Source organism: Carassius gibelio, chromosome B6, assembly GCF_023724105.1.
Source record: "Carassius gibelio isolate Cgi1373 ecotype wild population from Czech Republic chromosome B6, carGib1.2-hapl.c, whole genome shotgun sequence".
NCBI classification, from domain to species: Eukaryota; Metazoa; Chordata; class Actinopteri; order Cypriniformes; family Cyprinidae; genus Carassius; species Carassius gibelio.
In genome coordinates, this window is record NC_068401.1 from 4,604,424 (window position 1) to 4,624,684 (window position 20,261).

A 20,261-nucleotide genomic window follows, 5' to 3' on the forward strand; every position below is an offset into this window, starting at 1 on the left:
TGCAAGAGGCTGCTGAAGTAGAGCGTAAGGGACTCAAATGAAACATTTGGTCTACAACAATATGCTTGCATATTAAACCCACTAATTACAGACTGTAAATGTTTAATGATTCAAAAAATACCCGTATTTGAGTTATTTAATATATCGATTATTCTGAAGAAACATCTTGGATGCAGATTAGATAATCTGATAACAGTAACCCTGTCAACCCCTCGAAAATTAAGCAAATTCATGCAAAATAGAGATACATTCCAAAAGAGAAAAAAAATGATATTCCATTATGTGTGCAGATGTCTTAACTCACGGTGTGATGAGGCTTAATAAATCTTAATGAAGGATCACAATGTCCTAAAGACAGCATGTTCTTTGGTTAAATGTTTAGATGGTCAAGAACAAATCCTCCTACACCTTAAACTTTTATCAAGACCCCAGTCAACATTGTGATAATATTTAGACGAGGTCCCAAGATAAGTCTTTGTTTTTCTTTTCTTACACGTACCATTTTAGAACCATTGCAATACTAATCTTTGTAATTCTGTATATTGAAATGGCTCAGATGATTATGTAAATGTTGTGGTGTATAAATATGGTACCATGTTATACATCAAAATACCATGGTTTTGCTGAAGAAGAATATAGTATTTGTCCTTCATCTGAACTGATTGATAAATTTGAATTTATTATTACAGTCCACAGTCAACCAACAGGGTTCCCTTTTTCGAACAGTTGATCATGTTTCTAGACATGCTGTTCTACTTAAGCACTGAAGTTGCCAAACAGGCACTGTTCCCTTGTGCTATTTATTAAAAGGTCTTATTTTCAGAACTCAACAAAATGTTTATGGGAACCCAAATAGACCCAGGAGAAAAGACCTTGAATGAGGATTTAAGTAATTAGTTCCCAACAATGGAAACTTTCTTTTTCTTCTGAGCAGGGTGGGGGTCAAAGAAAGTAGCCCAGACTATTTACTAGTTACACTGCATCGCCTGACCTATAAGCATGTCACCCAGTCACATACTATTATTGTTTTTATGTTGTAACTTAAATATGAGGATTGTCGTAAAGGGTTTACATCTATTTTACAACAGCACACTAAGCATGTGTAAAGTTCAGTACAAAAGGAATATAAATTACAAAAATGGGGTCAAAGTCACAGGAAGTCTTTTTTGCTGTGTCACCTGACCAAGTAGCCATATTCCCCAGTCAGATTTTTATTTTATTTTATTTTTTTATTTTTTTTTATCTGTTTTCATGCTGTATCTACAATAAAAAGAGCCAGGGCTATAAAAATGATTTGCTGAATGAAAAAAAAATTATATACAGACAAATTCACAAACTAAGTAAATACACCTTTAGCAGTTCTCATTGCTGTTGAAACTCTGTAACATTCAACGTCAAAATGTTTGTCTTGTGAATAAATAATAATTCACATTTGTATAACAAAAGAAAGGCTAAAATAATTGTTTATGGGGTCAATAAAGGTAATAATTCTCTGAAATGGAGATGTGATGGGTTTTAACCATAGACTGTATAAAAACAGGTTTTAACATAGATATATATACGTATCTATCAAGGGGCAAGGAACTCGACCGGAAGTTGAAGTCGGATGGGGGCTGCCATCTTTTAGCAGAACTTCACTTGCGTTAGCATTCCCATTGACTCCCATTCATTTTGGCGTCACTTTGACAGCGAATAACTTTACATCTGAGGCGTTTAAAGACTCTGTTTGTCCATTATTTATTTCTAAAGATACACGACAATGTATAAAGGGCTCCATTACCTTCTATGTTACATTATGGCCCCGTATAAACAGTTTTTGTAAAAAATAGGCTAACGATTGCGTCATAACCACTCGGCTCTCTGTCGCATTACCGTACAGACAGGAGGAGAAGCTCGCAGGCAATTAATTTAATATGGCGTACTGGCGTTACATTTTAAAATACTATACAAAATAATTAATCAGAATACTTACTCCTGCTCACTCACGACAAAGAACTCCCCGCTCAAGCTCGCCGTCTCTGCAAGATTAACGATGGCAGTTTGCACACACAGCTACTAGAAGATTTACATCTGTCAGACAGGTTGCTGACGTCGTCAAGCTTCGTTTGAGTCTGCGCGTCAGAAACGGAAGTGCTAAAAAACGCTAAAACTGGGCTTCATTTGTCTCAATTGAGTTCCAATGGGGTCGCTGTGTCCATTTCTTTTACTGTCTATGGTATCTATGGGTTTTAACACTGTTTTCTATGGCGGCGACACCGTTCAAGCCGCTGTGTTTGCTGATTGGCTGGTGTGAAGTGAGCGCTAGACTCAGACCAATCGGATAAGAGCATTGTCAGTGAATGGAAAACTACAAGCTAGAACACGCTCTTTGCGTCAACCTTCACCCAACCAATCATAATGCCAAGCGTCACGTCTTCGCTCGATGATTGGCTCTTATGGGCGGACGCTGAAGAAGAATTATAAAACCCATTAGCGCATGAGAGTATCTTCTTAAGGCTCTAACGGTGCTGCGGCATCTCTCATTACAGCCACACAGAAGAACAACCGGAGAAAGCTGCGTGGGTATTTTACCTTTCCATTTAAAATATCTACGCAGCCGCTCTGCTTGTATATTCAAGAATTGCTATCTTACGTCAACTGCGAGTTATTCGGATCTTGGAAATTTGCATTACAGGTAACTTACATGATTTTTGGTTTACGCTCATCACGCCAGTGTAAGTTACATTAGAATATTTGACATCATTTTCAATCGTGATTTGATGAAATGCGTCACGTTTTGCACTCATCTCATCTCTTGGGTCATTTCAACTCATCTTTGTTCTTGTTTCCTTAATTTGGTGTTGCGTCGTAATGTGTCCGTCGGATATGGAAATTGTCTCGCGACAGCATGTCTGATCAGGCTATTCGCGCATCTGACCAGTTTAACAGTGTGCGGTGAGGCTCGCTTCGCACAATGCGACTGTGAAACGATGAAGCCATCACTGGGAAACGCATGTCGACTGCTCTGGAAAGTTCTGTGGAGCGCAAATATCTCCGTTATTAAATGCATTATCACATATATTAAAAGTGAAAGAAAAATGACAGGAGTGTAGAATGCAGAATGTTAGGGACTGTCGCCATTCACTTCCATAGCGTGTGTGCCACATTAAGAAAGCTTAGTAAGAGTTTTGGTTTCGTCACATTTGGAAGAACATGATCGTGAGTGTCACCGTAGTTTAACTTTTGCGTGAACTGTGTCTTTAAATATAGGCACAAGTGAAAGCGTGCGGTTTAGTTCCTTGAATGGACTTCAGAACTGACCCGTGCACGCGCGGCGACCTTATTTTCAATCAAAAATTATTCACAATTTGCGGGTCAGTTGGGGGGAAACGTCTCAAGTGGCTTAAATGAGCAGTCCCACAGTTTTGCTTTCCAGTTCACACGTTGGTAACTGCGTTATCACGCTTTAAAGCTACGTGCTTATGGTTTCTAAACGTTGAACTTGAATGATTTGTGTCTGCTAAACTTTTTATGAGATGGACATTAAGTTTTTTATAAAACTGCATTTTTATAAACTGTCCAAAACAAACATAAAAACGTCTTGCACGTACTCCGTTTTAGGCACACACGCCCCCCGAGTTTACAGGAAAAAGTCTGTAAACTCGGTCACGTGTATTACACGTGTATATATTTAAGTGAAATCAGCAGCAGAGCTTTGTATTTGTGTATTAATAGGTGTACTAGACATCTAGCATGTCGTGCGATCGCAATTCAGAATGACTTGGCGATTTTGACCCTGGAGCGAACCGTTTTAAACAGGCGCTGTCCCTTTAAGAAATTCTGCGCACTCATGGTTACACTGAACTTATTATGTAACTATACATCGGTTGATTCGTAAGAAGTGCCGGCTGAAGCTAATGTAAAGTTTGCCTTACTGTAATGCAGATTATATAGGGTTATATAATACAAGAGGAAAATATGAGTCACTTTACTGGTCATGACTAAGAAAGTGTAAATTGGATGGAGTGATCTTGTATTGTGTAAATTGGGCGGGGGTTTATGCTTTTGCAGCTCGCCATTTATTCTCTTTTTGTATGTAACAGGTGAACCACTATGGAGCTGTACAACAAAGACATATTTTCTGATGATATCCTGCCTGTTGTCATTGTTGGTAAGAGTTGTCATTATATATTTGTTTACCACGAGCTCTCGGAATTGTTAATGTACATTTACATGCATTAGGCATGCAAAACCATTCTATTTTTATTCTGTTGTTTCTCTCTCCCTTTCCTCTGTTCTAGACTGTACTTCTCTGAGCAAATTAAAATGCATTGCAGCCAAGGTCCAGAATTAACTAGAACAGGCTCAAGTGGAATCTGTGCGTGCAGAACTCTACAGAATGCCTTGGAAGGCATGTTATTCAACCATGTTCTGCACATCCAGAATCCCTTGTTTTTTGTTTATTAAATATTTTGTTTACTTTGAAAATTCTTTCACGTCAGTTAGCTTTACCATGTTTAAATGTGAGATTATATCATCTTAAAAACAGTGAGATCTCTTGTTCTGATCTGTATAGAGCATTTCCAGTATTCACATGCATGACTGTATTTCAGGTAATGGACCATCAGGGATTTGTCTCTCTTATTTGCTGTCGGGATACACACCTTACCTTTCCCCCGATGGCTTCCATCCCAACCCAATTTTGCATAACAAGCTGAAAGAGAATCCTCATCTGTCTTTGTTTGACCAGGTAATGCACACACATAATTCACATTTACCACACCTCTTTACATAACAAGTGGTAATCTATTATTTTTTTTCACCAAAAGCCCCTATAGACCACTACAAAGATTAGGGAATGTTGCCAATGACACACATTCTCATGTTCAAATACAGAAAAAAGAACAGTTTTGTTGTCTTATGTACATGTAGGATCTGGAGTACCTGTGTGAGGGTGTAGAAGGGCGTTCATCAAACCCTGTGGCTGTGCTGTTCGACGCCCTCCTTCTTCCAGATGGTGACTTTGGGGTGGAGTGCGCCTCCCCGCTGATATGGAGACATGAGCCAGAAAGGGCCACACCTCACCTAGTGCTGGGGAAGGGACCACCTGGAGGGGCCTGGCATGTAAGTAACCACACCTAACATATTTCTGGCGTCTTCGCGAATTCCTCAGCAGACACATTGGTCTCTTTTATTTATTTATTTAATTAATTTTTTTTTTTTTTTTGTGAAGCTCTACTATGTGTCCCAAATACACGTGCAAGTCATGTTTCACTCCGAAATCTAAAGAAAAATAAAATTATCTTCAAATTTTGGAGATGCTTTGCAAAGCTGTATTCCTAATAATGTCATGTGATAAAGAGCAATGAGTAAAATACATGAAAATGTGAGGTTTACTCTAATACACAAGGAAAGCCCTGAGGAAAAACACTTAGAAGGTACTGATGGAAAAGAACTCATGTGATTAATAGTTGCGTGTCTGAGAACAACTGAAACAGTGTCTTCTGTTGTGTTTTCGCACCAGTCTGATCAGATGTCATTCTTGTGCTCTGCCTGCTTCATTCCAAGATGTCAATTTGTGTTTATTTTGTTTGATGCCTGCAGGCGATGGAGGGCTCAATGCTGACACTCAGCTTGGCTAACTGGATGGAACTTCCTGGTGTGAAGCTGAAGGAATGGATGAGAGATAAACGAAGGTATAAAGAAGTTTAACAGCAACATTAAAGTTAATGAAGAGAATAATGTTTGTTATGGTGTAATGCGTTTTTCATATTGTGGGTTTTTTTGTGGAAAAGGCATTATGTGTAGAACACTTTCTGGTGCTCCAAATGATCAATACTGTTTGTTTGGTTTGTGTGTGCAGAAATCTACGTAATGACCGGGCCACACCAGCTGAGATTGCGTCGTACTATCAGCACTATGTGACTAAAATGGGTATGGAGAAGAGCTTTGCTTGCGGCACCACCGTGACCTCAGTGTCTCGGGTTTCCCTTGAATCTGGCCGCTCCGTTTGGAAGATCCAAGGCCTCCAGAAAAGAGCAAGCAGTGGTGAAGAAATTGAAGTCCCTTTCGCGGTCTATGCCGAGAATGTGGTGCTTGCCACAGGGACCCACGACATCCCTGCCCGTCTCGGCGTGGAAGGCGAAAACCTTCCTTTCGTTTGCCACAGCTTCTGGGAGCTGGAAGCTGCCATTTCGTCAGGCCACTTGGACAGCGCTTCAGAGCCGGTTCTTGTGGTCGGTGCTGGGTTGACGGCAGCAGATGCCGTTCTCGCAGCTCACCACTTAAACACTCCTGTATATCACGCCTTTAGACGACCTGTGAGCGATCCAGCACTCATCTTCAACCAGCTGCCCAAGCTCCTCTACCCCGAGTACCACAAAGTGCATCAAATGATGAGCCAACAACAGTGCAAAGGGGGTGAGACGGTGGCCAATCTGTCCAACCAGCCTCTTTCTTCACCTGCTGATGGCAACTGTTATCCTGGTTACCTCAGTTTCCCAAAGCACCATGTGGCTGCCTTCAGATCTGATGGCAAGTGTGTGCTTGAGGATGAGGGAGGGAAACAGACCGTGCTGCAAGTCTCAATGGCGCTCGTTTTGATTGGTGCCCATCCCAACCTGTCATTCCTCCCCGAACATGGTGGTCCGCTGGCGTTGGACTCGGAAGAGCCAATCAGTTGCCGGCGGAACCCGCTAGACGTGGATCCATACACGTATGAGTGTGTGAAGGAGCCTGGGATGTATGCCATGGGTCCGCTGGTGGGTGAGAACTTTGTGCGGTTTCTGAAAGGTGGAGCTTTGGCCATTGTGTGTGATTTAGCCCGAAAACGAAGTAAAAAACGTCAAGAGAATTGCACAGCGAGCTCATTGAATATTCAACTGACTAACTGTACACTGGAAGCATGAAAAGACTTTGACTTTTAAGGGGTGAAAAGAGTTTTGATATACGTGACCCTGGACCACAAAACAAGTGTTAAGTGTAAAATTAGTCAAAATTGAGATTTATACATCATCTGAAAGCTGAATAAATAATAGTTTCATTGATGTATAGATTGGACAATATTTTGCCGAGATGCAAATATTTGAAAATCTGGAATCTGAGGTGGCAAAAAAAACGAAATACTGAGAAAATCATCATTAAAGTCCTTAGCAATGCATATTACTAATCAAAAACTGAAGTTATTAATGGTAGGAAATTTACAAAATATATTCATGGAACATAATCTTAATATCCTAAAGATTTTGACCCATACAATGTATTTTTGGCTATAGCAACTTAAGACTGGTTTTGTGCTCCTTGGTCACACATAGCTATCTATTCCAGAATCCACATGCATGTCAGAAAATGCTCAGTGGTTCTGCTCCAACTGACACAAAGGAATCAGTTGTTGAACAGTTCATGACCGTTCCCACATCCCACAGCGCACGGACACATTTTTTTGTTGTTAATGTCTAACTAACCCACCTCTGAACATTAATCTGAGTCTTCAGACACATGGTGCTTTAACACTTCAGGGATTTATTTTTCCATGGCTGCTCACTCGAAACACTACTCATGTTCTCACAGCAATCATGTTCTGTTGTGCCAAATTAACTTTTGTAGGCTCAGTGTTTTCAAATCTAATATTTCCTTCATGTAAGGAAAACACAAAACTTATCTTTGCCAAGCAAATGCTGCTGTTGTATCAATGGTGGTACTAACCCTCTTACTGTCTTCTTCAGTGAATGTAGAAATCATAGTGGACCTGAAAAATCAGAAAGATCATTGTAGTTTCTTCTTCTTGTCTCCCGTACATTGCCTTCAATTGTAGTGAATCCTCGGTTATACCAGCAAACCAGACTTGAGTGTCTAGAATTAGGGCTCTTTAAAGTTTAAGACGTCCTTGTTGCATTATGCTGTTACAAACCTAAAGCCAAGCTCAGTGAGGTCCGGCTGCTCTTACAAAACTGACCACAAGAGGGCCTTTGCACGCCGTGAGTGAAGCCAGCAACATTGCATCAGACATGATCTATCATGACGTTATTTGAATGAATGATTAATCCTCCTCCATAAGCTTATTCAACGTTGTGTTAACCGACATGGGCCAAATATATGACCTAGGACCTTTTGATGCAATGATGAAAATAACTACATTTATTTCAAATTTTGTAAGATGCAAAATCAAAACAAATGCATATATTGTTCCTTCAAGAAGATTATTCATGATTATGATGCAACCTCCTTTTTTTTCTTTTCTTTTTTTTTATCTAAAAACTATTACTGCTGCATTAATTGCGTGTAAGTTATGAACCCCGGCAGCTCTGATAAAACATGTTTGTACTTTTTTATGTATAGTTTATCTACATGCGTTGTTGCAGTCAAATACTTTTTTTTAATAATAAACTGGAGCCTGAAAACAATACTGTGTATTCATTTGTCTATCTATGACTACTACTTGGTCTGTGCAGTTTTTATTTTTATTTATCAGTTTACAACATAACAAACAAAACAATACAATCATTGCACATTAAACATTATCAGAGTACAAATGTAGTACATACATCAACAGGTTCATTTTGTATGAGCAAATTAAAACTGAAACAAAGTGATAGCACATGAAATGGAGAAATTTGTGTTAACAGTAGGTGAAAAATTATACCATGAGTCAAAGGGGTTCATAGTAGATGAAAATATATTTATATATTCCAGGTCTCCAAGAATATGCGGATTTAGTTTTTAAAGCTGTATGTTAAATATTCCATATGTAGTGTGTCGTTTATAATACATTTAAATAATTCAAATGTAGGTGGTTGTTCTTTTTTCCAATTCAGTAAAATTCATTTCTTAGATACATAAGAAATCACACCTATCCTTTTTATAAATAGAGAGTCTAATGTTTCATTTAAGTCCACCCCAAAAATGTATGTTAAAAGAGTCTTGTGATATGTTTTCCCCAGGGTCATCACAGAGAACTCATGTACAGAATCCCAAAACTCATTTAATTTTTCACAGTTCCAAACAAATATGCATAATGGTGCCCCTGTGTGTCTTGTATCTATTGCACAATGGGGATGCACCAGTATATATCTTACCAAGACGAACTGGAGTCAAATATATTCTTTTGTATAAATTTGTAATTTCGGTCATTATTTTGTTACTGGTCTGTGCAGTTTTAAGAATGTTGGTAAAGCCACTAAGGTTTTAAAAAGTTTAGACTTAAAAAAAAAAAAAAAAAATTCAAACTTTTCCATCCATAAAAGGGTCACATGACAACAACATGGCTTTTGTGTGTTGGTTAAACTACAAGCAGGTATTGAGTTAATTTTGAATTCAAAGTCTAGAGTTATACAAATATTTTCTTTAATATTGCTTTTTTTTTTTTTTAAATATGTTTAATTATTAAATATATTAAAATATGGCATACATAATATATACAGAAATATTAAAATGATGTAAAAAAAATAGGCAGTACAAAATATGTACTGTAATTTCTGTAATACACCAGTAGCACATCACATATTACAAATCACTACTAAAGTTTCACCACTAGATGGAAGCATTTACTAGAGCCTAAGCCTTAAGGACATCTGTACTAACAAAAAATAAAATAAAAAATAAATTACGATTAATTTTTTTTTATTTAGTTAGAAATAGCTCTTTTCAAGAGAAATGAATTCTAAAATGTTTACTTATAATGTTCTAATGCAAATTAAACAAATTAAAAGATACTTTGTGTGTGGTTTTACACTTATTTATGTATATATGAAATGACCTGTTAATTTTATAGCAACACTTAAAAACACTGCCTTCCATGGACTTTTGTGGGTTTGGATGTTTGTGCTGTGAGTGGGCACACGAAGCTGTGTGGGAAGCCCTTTGCAGACTGATGAACAAGGTGACCTCCGCTCTCTCCCACAGACAGACAGGTGGCCACTGGAGGACGTGATGCTGACTTCATCATGTCTGCGTTGCTATGAGACCGCTGAGCTGAGAGGTGGACTCATTTCATAATGTCAGGTAACAGCACAAGGCTGGGCAAGATTACAGTGATGCTGACTCATAGATGATATGAATCCCTGAACACCAGCTCTTCTGTGTAGGCTACAGAAGAAGAGAAAAATGGTTATAAACAGTGATGCAGTTGGTAACTATTTTTGCAGTTGGTTCACATTTTTGCTTTTACTTGTTTGTCTTAAATGTTTTTAAAAGTACAAACATTTAATATTGTGTCTATTATGAGGTCATATTATAATATAGGTCATACATATATTATATGTGACCCTGGACCACAAAACCAGTTATGAGTAGAACAGGTATATTTTTGTAGCAAAAGTCAACAATACATTGTATGGGTCAAAATTATATTATTTTTATTTTACATAAAATAAATAATTAGGATGTTCCATTAAGATATTTTGTACATTTAGTGCCGTAAAAATATAAAAACACATTTGTTTTATTAGTAATATGCATTGCTAAGGACTTAATATAATATAATAATTAAATAATTTTTTGCACCCTCAAAAAACAGATATTCAAATAGCTCTATCTCGGCCAAATATTGTCCTAACCTAAAAAAACATACATCAATGGAAAGCTCATTTATCCAGCTTGCAGATGGTGCATACATAATTGACCCTTATAACTTGTTTTGTGTTTCAGGTTCACATATTATTTACATACATCAACTACTTGAATGTTATGACAAAATTAACGGAAAAGCACGAACATGTCCGAAGTACTCGTGCTCCGCCCCCGTTTGAGTTCGTCGTCAGCCACAGAAACGGGTTAGAAAGCGCGAGAGCGACCGAGCCAATAGTGAATGTTTACCACTTACACTGTGGAATCTATCAGGAGCCGAAACTTTAGTCAGGTTTTGCTGTATTCATTTCACCCGAAAAGCTATTTCAAACGGCAACCGCTCAATATTATCTCTATAAAGGACATATCAGCGGCTGGATCGACTGAATGAAACCATGAGGAATAAAAAATACGGCGGTTGTCGCGCTCTAAACTAACGTGGCTATCGATCCAGCAGAGCCAAGATTTTGAAAACGCCGAGCCAGGTACTTCGGCGCAGACTTTCAACGGTCGGTTTTTCCTGCGGGTTTACCTGTGCTTACGTGGCACTTTTTTGACCTGGATACTTATTTTTAAAAATCCAATTTTTAGGCTTTTTATCCACTTTTGTCGTGGCGATGCGACGTATTTTTAGAGGTTTAGTAAGTTGCGTGGCCGGGACTAGTTTACTTGCGCCAGTCAGCCAATCAGCGGAATAACACTCACTATTTTTGCTTTAATTTATCCACTTTTGCCTTATTCACACGGTAGCCTTCAAAAACAGCATCGTACTGCACCCTTCAGATACTGACAGCGGGTTTCGAGGCGAGCTTTCATAAGCAGCACTGCGCGTGTGGTAAAATGGATGCGGGAATGGAAAAGGAGTGCAGCGCTTTGGGAGGGCTCTTCCAAATCATCATGAACGATATGAAGGTGAGTCCCTCTCAAATTGAAATAACACACCCGATGCTTTGATTTCCCCCCAGCACCATGGGTGGGTTTGTAGTCTGTCTGTAGAAAGGCTCGGAATAAGTTATTTTCCAGCTGTTCTGGAGGGTTGGCAACAGTTCTGTGGTTGGCCGGCTGCTGATAGATGTGAATCCAGGCGCCCTGTGATGTTTGTCCCCTTCAAATCTCCATTTACATCCGTGTAGGCTGATCCTCTCGGATATACGAGAGCATTTACTAGTTAGAAAGACTGAATACATTTAGGTTATTTGTTTAGTAATATACAGTAGAAACATATTTGGTTATTCCACCTTCCTTGTTCAAAGCCACTTCAAATGGATTGCTGTCTCACTAACATAAAACTAGCATTTTATTAATATGGCTAATTTGACAAGCACGTTGGTATTCTTTTAAATACATTGGAGCTTGGAGTACCATCTTAGTAACGTTACATCCATGTTTTGTTTATATACATGTTAATGCAAGATCTATACAATGTCAAAAAATATGGTATTACCATAATACCCTGTTGTAAATATGTTAACAGATGGCACCATGGCTGAATCATATTCATATAGCATACTGTTTGATCTGCACATCAAGGACACTATGGTAAATGTAATTTAAATATGGCTGTGTATATAAATGAGCACGGAAGATACGATGGTATATGAGTATAATATTTATTTAATAGTAACATGGCATATATTAAAGTGCTGAGCAATTATCCAGCCTATCAGTCTATCTAAAATGTGTCCGCTTGGTTTATCATCTGTCAGAAGTTCTAGTTAACAGTCTCGTGCGTTTTTAAGTTATGTCCTGTTGTCTAACAGCAATGTTGATGTTCATTTTTAGACACTGGATGGTGACTTTTAATGCATTGTAACCTTAAAACAGAATTACTCTTCAAATACTACTCATGCCAGTTGTTTATTATAGTAACTCTGACTAATCGTTTTCCTCGTTGAAAATGTGTTGTAATGCAGTTGTGTGTGAGCGCGCACAGGTGAGCAGGAAGTCTTTAACGTGTGTCACATCCGGTTGTAAACGTGTGACTCAGGCTTTATTCATAGTACTAAAATCTAGACATTAAGGCTCAGTTTGCAAGTATGCATTCAGTCAAAGCATTGTTTTTTTTTTGTCGTTATAAAAGTTTTTCTATTAGGATGTTTATGCATAATTTTATGTGGAAAAAGGCATTGGATGTCGTTTTTTGACTCTTTGTTGTACCTACTAGTGTTCTCAAAGCATATATAAGTTAAAAAGTGTAACATGAATAATGTTGCTCTATGTAATGCAACAGCACATATTTCTTAATGTTCAAATACATTGTGGGTCACAGTATTTTAGGAACTCGGATTGTTGCTTGTTTGGCATTTAATGCTTTGCATTTATGATAAAAATGTTTCTATGTTTTTGTTTGTACTCAGTCAAGCTATAGTCATGAGAGAATAAATGGACCAGAGGTTTTTGGCAATGTCTAGCTATCCATTTGTATGCGTGCTGTTAATGTGGAAATAGGCCTATTGATTCACATGAAGGGGGAAGTGTGCAGGAGATCCCCATTATTGTTTGTGTTCGCGTGAATTTGTGTGCATGTAAAGTTATGATTCACAAAAAAATAGCTGTGGGGCAATGGCTGGCTTGTGATCTATAACAACCCAATAAATAGTGCCGACCACAGAGTGCAGTGATGTCCAAGTGCATGGAGAAGTGTGAACTGTTTTCTGTGAAAGTTTACATTTTTGTCCAGATTTAAAGGTAAATAGTTCACCCAAAAATGAAAATTTTAAGTTTATCTACTTACCCCCAGGGCATCCAACATGTAGGTGACTTTGTTTCTTCAGTAGAACACAAACAGAGATCTTGAACTCAAACCGTTGCAGTCTATCAGTCGTATAATGTAAGTGGATGAGGATCATGGCTTTTGGAGTCCAAAAATATACTCAAACAAAACCAAATTAAACACTGAGGCTCATGACGATACATTGATGTGTAAAGACACAAAACTGTCAGCCGTAGTCTACCGACAACTAACACAAAATCGTTTTCAAAATCAACAAAGAATCACCTGCGATTTTAACATCGATTTTGTGTAGATTGTCAGTGAATTACGGCTCAGTGTAGTAAATGCCAACCAGTGTTGCCAAGTCTGCGGTTGTTTTTCATGTCCGCGGGTCAAAGTGAGCCCATTACAAATAACGTGATATTTAGCCCCTAAAATGCTAATTTTACCAAGACAACCCTGATAAATAAACGTATATTTTAACCCCGGGAAGTGATTTTTATCAGGGAACCTTCTGGAAGCGCGATTGGGCTAGCTTTGAGAAGCAACTGGGCAGGATTTGTTGTGAAATCCTGGCAACCCTGATCTGAACGCACATGCTGGAGATATACTTCTAATTACAGGAGCGTCTTTACTGATGAGATGTGCATGAAAATCGCATTCGATTTTTTGCACAGCCCTATTACTGCCACCTATCTCTCAATTGGACAATTGACACTCTATCTACAAACTCAATTAGGAGTGTCAATGGTCAGACGGATGGTTTTGTATCTTTACACATCAATGTATCGTTACGAGCCGCAGTGTTTAATTTGATTTTGTTTGTGTATGTTTTTGTACTCCCAAAGCCGTGATTCCCACCCTGTTACATTATAAGACTGATAGACTGCAATGGTTTGAGTTCAAAATCTAATTTTGTGTTCTACTGAAGAAACAAAGTCACCTACATCTAGGATGCCCTGGGGGTAAGCAGATAAACATCAAATTTTCATTTGTGGGTAAACTATCTCTTTAACTGTTTAGTTCATCCAAAAACAGACATCGCGTTGTTTTCATATGGATTACTTTATCACAGAATATCTGTTTTCGGCAACATTTGTTTAGTTTTAAAGTAGACATGTCAAGCTTTCTATAGATATCTCTCTCATGTCTCTTCGTTGAGTATTCACGGAGTTACACTTCATTTTATTGACGTGTTTGTAAATGAAGATCAGCGGAGACAGGCTGCAGACAGCACACATACTGATAAGATGCTCGGGAGAAAACAAACACACAACTTCATAATCATACTTCGCGTTGTGATTCGGAGATGCTCGTTGTTCTAAATAAAGTTGATAATGAACCCTCTTTTATGGCCAAATGCTTTGAAAATCCCGCTTTGTACTCACCGAGATTAGAAAAGCAGTCATCAGTGAAATGTTGTGAACACAACAAAAGGGATTTGTTGTACTGCTCTGGTATTGTGGTGAAAATGAATTTTAGCCATTGGTTCTTCTGATCTTCATTCTTTGGCAGTGAAAATAAAACAAACATGCCTTTACAATTAAAAACACACTGTCTCCTCGACATGATGCTATCACACCAACCAGAGCGTCTGTGTGGGGGGGGGTGGGGCAGGGCAGAGTTCCGTTTCTCCCAATACGGTAGGCGGAGATTATTATGCAAAGTGTTCCTAGTGACGTACATAGTGATGGGCAAAAGATTTGAAATCTATAACGACTCGTTTCAGCGATTCAGAGTCGACTCCTTACTTTAGAAGCCAGTAACTTTATAAATCGTGTACTTTTTGGTTTAATTACTTTGCACATTGTTTACACTGATGGACAGCTATATCATACACTGTAATACAGGTATTTTTTAATTTCCCATCTGTGTGGCTCTTTAAAGATCATATTAAGATATTTGCTTGGTGTGCTTTGTAATCAAGCAGAAGTTTTGAATCAAATAATACAATGAGCAAAGCTTTAATACTATTACTTAAATAAGCAGGACTAAGTAGCTATTTCCACATGCCAGATGTCAGGTATTTGTAAGAAATCATTCTGTTATACTAGTCTACATTGAAATTGTTATTTTGGGTAGATCTAATGTCTGTATGCTTCCTCCCCTCTTAGGTTGTACTCAGTGTTGCACCTGATTTCCCCAATGTTCAAGAGTAATGTATGTAAAGTGCCTCGCTAGCTGCTGCTTACTTAGGTAAAATGTCACTTATGTTGACAGCCCTTAGTGTAAGCGTAGGCTGTGAAATACAAAAGTAAAAAGATAAATTGTAATCGGAGACAAATGTCACTGGTCAGAAATAAGTTGTTTCTTTTAAGAATTTGATGTTTAGCAGTGTTAAGTAGTGAGGGATGTGAGCTTGGTTGTCATGGGTTTGTTTTTTCTGCTTTGCTTGACGTTAATGGATTGAAGCAAGTGTTTTCTGGAATGCACATTACTTAATTTTTCCTTTCACACCATTGAAATTTTTTTTTTTTTCTGGTATGGTCTGTGATTCATGCTTCTCAGTTTCAAGTGTTACAGCTCTTCACAGAACAAGTTTGTGTTCTGTGGAAATTTTGCCAGTTTTTGTTCACCAAAAAAATTGTGCAAGTCAAGAATTGCACGTAATCAAAGGGATAGCTGACAAAAAAAAGGCAATTCTGTCATCATGTACTAGGGCTACACGATACTGGGAAAAAATTACATTGCGATATTTATTATTTCTGCGATTATATATTGCGATATGAAATCTAATCAAATTTTTTTCTTACAAACAAAAAGGGATGCACACTTACATTCTCATTTTAAATGATAGTATTATTTAAATTAGAGTAAATTATTTGCTTGTAACTTTAGGATATGGTTTGAATTGTTATCATGTTAACTAACATGAACTGACCACGAGCAATTATTTTGTTACTATATTTATTAATCTTTGTATATCTTCGTTTATAAAAACAAATGTTCTTGGTTTGGTAATGTTACTTTACAGTGCAGTAACTATGTTAACAAATACTGTACAACTTTTGATTACAACAATGAAGGCTATAGTGCAGTTTAGTAATAGTAAATGTAAAATAATGTAGTTAAATAGTTTAATAAATAGGACATTATTGTAAAGTGTTACAGATTTTTTTATACACCAATTCAGATGTCTCGTGAGTTCAGTGTTGGACAGGTCAGTTGTTTAAACCATTCATTCAATTGAATTGGTTCAAAGGAATCATTCATTCGAGAATCAGACGTGTGCATTGTGTAATTATCTCTGCAGTTTAGGATATCGCACAAGATTTGACAACACCGAAAACATTTCATCACTGGATAGTTTTTTTTTTTTTTTGACACCATTCGTGTCAATTGATTTCGATTAATATGCGTGAGGGAGAGAGAGCAAGACAGCGCTCTTGTTGTTTGAAGATGGTGAAGGTGAGCGTGCGTGCGCGGTCGGGGCTCTTTCGCTCTTGTTCTCGCTCGCTCTCTCTCTCTGCTCATTCTTATATGCCCTGTTAAACTGACAGGACTTAAAAACTCTATGATGGTTAAGATGCGCTATTAAATGGTAAATGGACTGCATTTATATAGCGCTTTCAACAGACCCCATGGCTAGGGCTGGGACAACGCGTCGAGGTCATCGATAACGTTGACGCAAAAAATACGCAAAATATGCGCATCGATTCGTCGACCTGTTTTTATTTCTCTAAAAAACGTTTGCAAAACGTTTACCTTATGTGCGCTGAATATACGCGATGGCCGGATCAACATTATGTCCAACGTTATATAACCAATCCAGGGGTTTTTCTGCATTGATCTTTTTTTTGGTGGCTGTCAAAGCCTTATTTGATTGGTGAGTGATGTAGAATGACAGGGCGCGTACGAGAGAGAGAGCCCCGGCTGCGCACGCGCGCACTCACAGTCTTCAAACAACACGATTGCTTCTTGCTCTCTCTCTCTCCCTTGTGCATATTAATCAAAATCATTAAACACGATAGAAAAAGGGCAAAACATCAAAGTTTCACGGGCGCTCGCGGACTCACAGTCTTCAAACTACACGAGCGCTCTCTCTCTCTCTCTCTCCCTCCCATCCCTCCCTCGTGCATATTAACCAAAATCATTAGACACGATAGAACGCCAAAGTTTCACGTGGAGAATTCTGAGATTTTTTTTTTTCTTCTCCATGACAGGCTGCTGGCTCCCACTATTTATATATTTTTTTTTTTTTTGAAAAGCACTCTCTGTATTAGCTTAATGCCCTCAAGTTTACATAGTTTACTGTATTCTTTCAAGCTCTAAACAAGAAAATTTTTTATTGAATGCTAGACATCAAGTTGTCGTTATTTTCATCTGAAAGAAGAACTTTTTTCAGTAATAGCCCTATGTGTTAAGTAAGCTTGTTTCAGTGAACTGTGTTTTTTTGAAGGTTTTATTGAATGCTATCTCTATAGAAGTGCAAAGTAATGCATTCTTAGTCAGTCTTTTATTTTGTAATTTTAAGAGCAATAAACATATATTGCAATGTTAAGGAATTCATGTTTTTTTCATTCAGATATGTAAATCAACATGTATAAATTGTTAGTAGTCAATTAATGGGGAGATAATCAAAATCGAATTGGTCTGCAAAAATTAATCGTTAGTTTAATCGATACATCGAAAAAATAATCGCTAGATTAATCGTTTAAAAAATAATCGTTTATCCAAGCCCTACCCATGGCCATCCACAAGCGATTTACAAGTTGCCTAACATTCACCCATTCACACACCGACTGCGGTGTCACATTCAAGGCAACATCCAGCTCGTCGGGAGCAGCTGGGGTTAGGTGTCTTGCTCAAGGACACCTCGACACTTGGTCATGTGGAGTCGGGGATTGAACCACCAACCTTCCGGTTTGTAGACAAACTACATGAGCCACTGCCGCCCAATATATAATCCACAAATCACATTTGTCAAGGGCCGGGGAGCATCTGGCCCATACAGTTTATGAATAACGGATCAGCTACAACAGCCTACATCGCACATCCTGCAATGTGATTATCGTGGATTCGTGCATCGTGATATCGATGCTTAAATGACACATCGTGCAGCCTTATCATGTACACATCCTAAAGTATTTTTAAACCTTGATGGTTAGGGTTTTCATGATTATGAAAGTTTGTCTTTGAAATGCAGTAGTAAATTATTTTTATCCTAAAAATTATAATAATAACTCAGATTAACCATATATTGCCGTAGTCGTGTGTTCATTAGTCACGTTGAACAAAGTCCTTTTAGGCAAGTCGTGCCACTCGGCTGCCATCTTGGCAATGCCTTTGGGCAGCTATTTCAGTCTAACAAGACAGAACTGCACTTTCACTGGTCACCGGGAGATAAAAACTGCATGTATAGAAAATTTTTCCCACAGGTTATACTTTTACTATGCATGCGCAAGGTTTCCTCAACTTAGCGCATGCGTGAGTGGAACCAGACGATAGGCTTAAATGTTTCCTGGCTTGACTTTTAAAAGCAGATGATTGGCTTTCCAGCGAGAGGGGCGGGACATGTGGATACAACCGCCATCTTTGCCGTTACTGGTTTTCCTAATATAGTTGAATGGAGGATTGAGGAAGTGGCATGTCTCTTATAAATTGTCTTTGCGTTGAATCAATGAAAGCAGTTAAAACTTGTCTTAATTCAGCTCCAGCGATAGGCATGTCCTGGATTTCTTCTTCAGGGCATATTTGGATTTTCAGCATGAGAGCGTCCTCTGGCTTTCGGATGGAGATTTACTGCTGATCACAGAACTGTGCTTCACTGAAAGATATGCATAACAATCGCAGCTTCTGCCTAATCGCGATTTATTGCCTTTGAGATTTAATAGGTGAAAGTGCTGCACGAAATAGTTTTGCATTTGCATTGCTACTATTATTCATTGCAGTACAGTTAAGAAAGTGAGAATATAACATCATACGAAAATAACATTTTATTGCATTTTTGTAAAAATTTGGAAACGATTTTCAAAGAAAAGCCATAAAAAAAAATGTAATACTACAAAATCAAAGAAAAATGTTATGAGTGATATCGCATAAACAGGTTTGCTCTAAGCATTGCGCAGATGCAATAATATACTGAAGTAATTCTCCACTATATTGTGTCAAATCTGTAGTTAGTTGTGTATGTATGTTTGTTTTTTTAAATGTGCGAATTCATATAATTCTTACAGTTCAGTTAAATGTAAATAGCAAAAATCACAAGCATACCTGATGCACTGGACAAAACTTAAGCAAAGTGTGCTGGTTCAGTTGCATTGTCTTGAAGATAGTGATTTATAACAAATCGTAAGCTAGTTGGCAACATTTTACACCCATATCCTTCAGGATTGATACTTAAAATCATACAGCTTATTGTGAAGAAATGCAGTCTTATTTTTGATTTCATGTTTTGCCTGGTGGACAATAACACAGGTAAAACATCCCTTATATTTACTTCTGAATTGACTTAAGCCATGTTTAATAACCATAATGTCATAGCAACTACTGTTTTGCAGCCTTTTCGTGTCCCTCCCCCTCGAGCCCAGTGTCTATTCCTGCTGGACACTGATCATTAAAAGGCCTCAACACTTTTCGTTGACATCAGCCAGGCTGTTTGAGGCCGCTTAAGATGTATTGGAGAAGGTAATGATTTTTGTCTACAGCTGAGGAGCTGTCTGCCTGTGCACATTCCTGCTTCAGGACGTCCCCCTCCCCCCTCTCCACCATCCCACAATCCCTCCGTCTGACGTGTGTAAAACTGCATGTTCCGTGCACAGGCCTGCCTGTGAATCACCTCTGAAATGCAACCTGGTTAAGACCGTCCTGACACTTGTACGCCTGGTACACGTGCACGCACACACACACTGGATACACCCTTTCTGCCAGCTAAAGCAGACACACCCTCGTATACAGGCGCAGGTGCCTATTACACACATGCAAAGCTTGTGCTGATGAGAGACTTGATGACTCAGTCAGTTTGGAGTGCTTTATGATATTCAGTAGTGGTTAACCCATTTGGGTT

At 38.3% G+C, this 20,261-nt stretch overlaps 2 protein-coding genes across 9 annotated transcripts in view; both read left to right on the forward strand.

The window, feature by feature from the left end:
- Positions 1-2,459: 2,459 nt before the first annotated feature.
- osgn1 (oxidative stress induced growth inhibitor 1) lies at positions 2,460-8,381 on the forward strand. 5 transcript variants are annotated; one of them, XM_052558232.1, is made up of 7 exons: positions 2,460-2,674; positions 4,083-4,150; positions 4,281-4,390; positions 4,593-4,729; positions 4,912-5,103; positions 5,584-5,675; positions 5,843-8,381. In XM_052558232.1, the coding sequence occupies exons 3-7, from the start codon at positions 4,306-4,308 to the stop codon at positions 6,885-6,887; spliced, it is 1,551 nt and encodes a 516-aa protein (XP_052414192.1). In that variant the 5' UTR covers positions 2,460-2,674; positions 4,083-4,150; positions 4,281-4,305; the 3' UTR covers positions 6,888-8,381. The 5 variants fall into 5 exon arrangements, with proteins under 5 accessions (XP_052414192.1, XP_052414193.1, XP_052414194.1 ...); XM_052558233.1 differs by lacking the exon at positions 4,281-4,390 and having other exon boundaries at positions 2,463-2,674; XM_052558234.1 differs by lacking the exon at positions 4,281-4,390 and having other exon boundaries at positions 2,480-2,558.
- A 2,375-nt stretch (positions 8,382-10,756) lies between these two features.
- Positions 10,757-20,261, forward strand: part of mtss1 (MTSS I-BAR domain containing 1) — a 51,373-nt gene continuing 41,868 nt past the window's right edge. Inside the window, exon 1 of one of the 4 annotated variants that reach the window (XM_052558229.1) lies at positions 10,757-11,454. In XM_052558229.1, the coding sequence (XP_052414189.1) occupies positions 11,383-11,454 (72 nt within the window). In that variant the 5' untranslated portion in view covers positions 10,757-11,382. The remainder of the gene's footprint in view (positions 11,455-20,261) is intronic. The other 3 variants (XM_052558231.1, XM_052558228.1, XM_052558230.1) reach the window with 3 other exon arrangements.

Excerpts from the sequence above, each read along its gene's own strand:
- osgn1 (XM_052558232.1), top strand. The coding sequence starts at position 4,306 with ATGCATTGCAGCCAAGGTCCAGAATTAACTAGAACAGGCTCAAGTGGA. Across the intron at positions 4,730-4,911 it reads ATCTGTCTTTGTTTGACCAG|GATCTGGAGTACCTGTGTGA; the intron begins GTAATGCACACA and ends ATGTACATGTAG. Across the intron at positions 5,104-5,583 it reads CACCTGGAGGGGCCTGGCAT|GCGATGGAGGGCTCAATGCT; the intron begins GTAAGTAACCAC and ends TGATGCCTGCAG.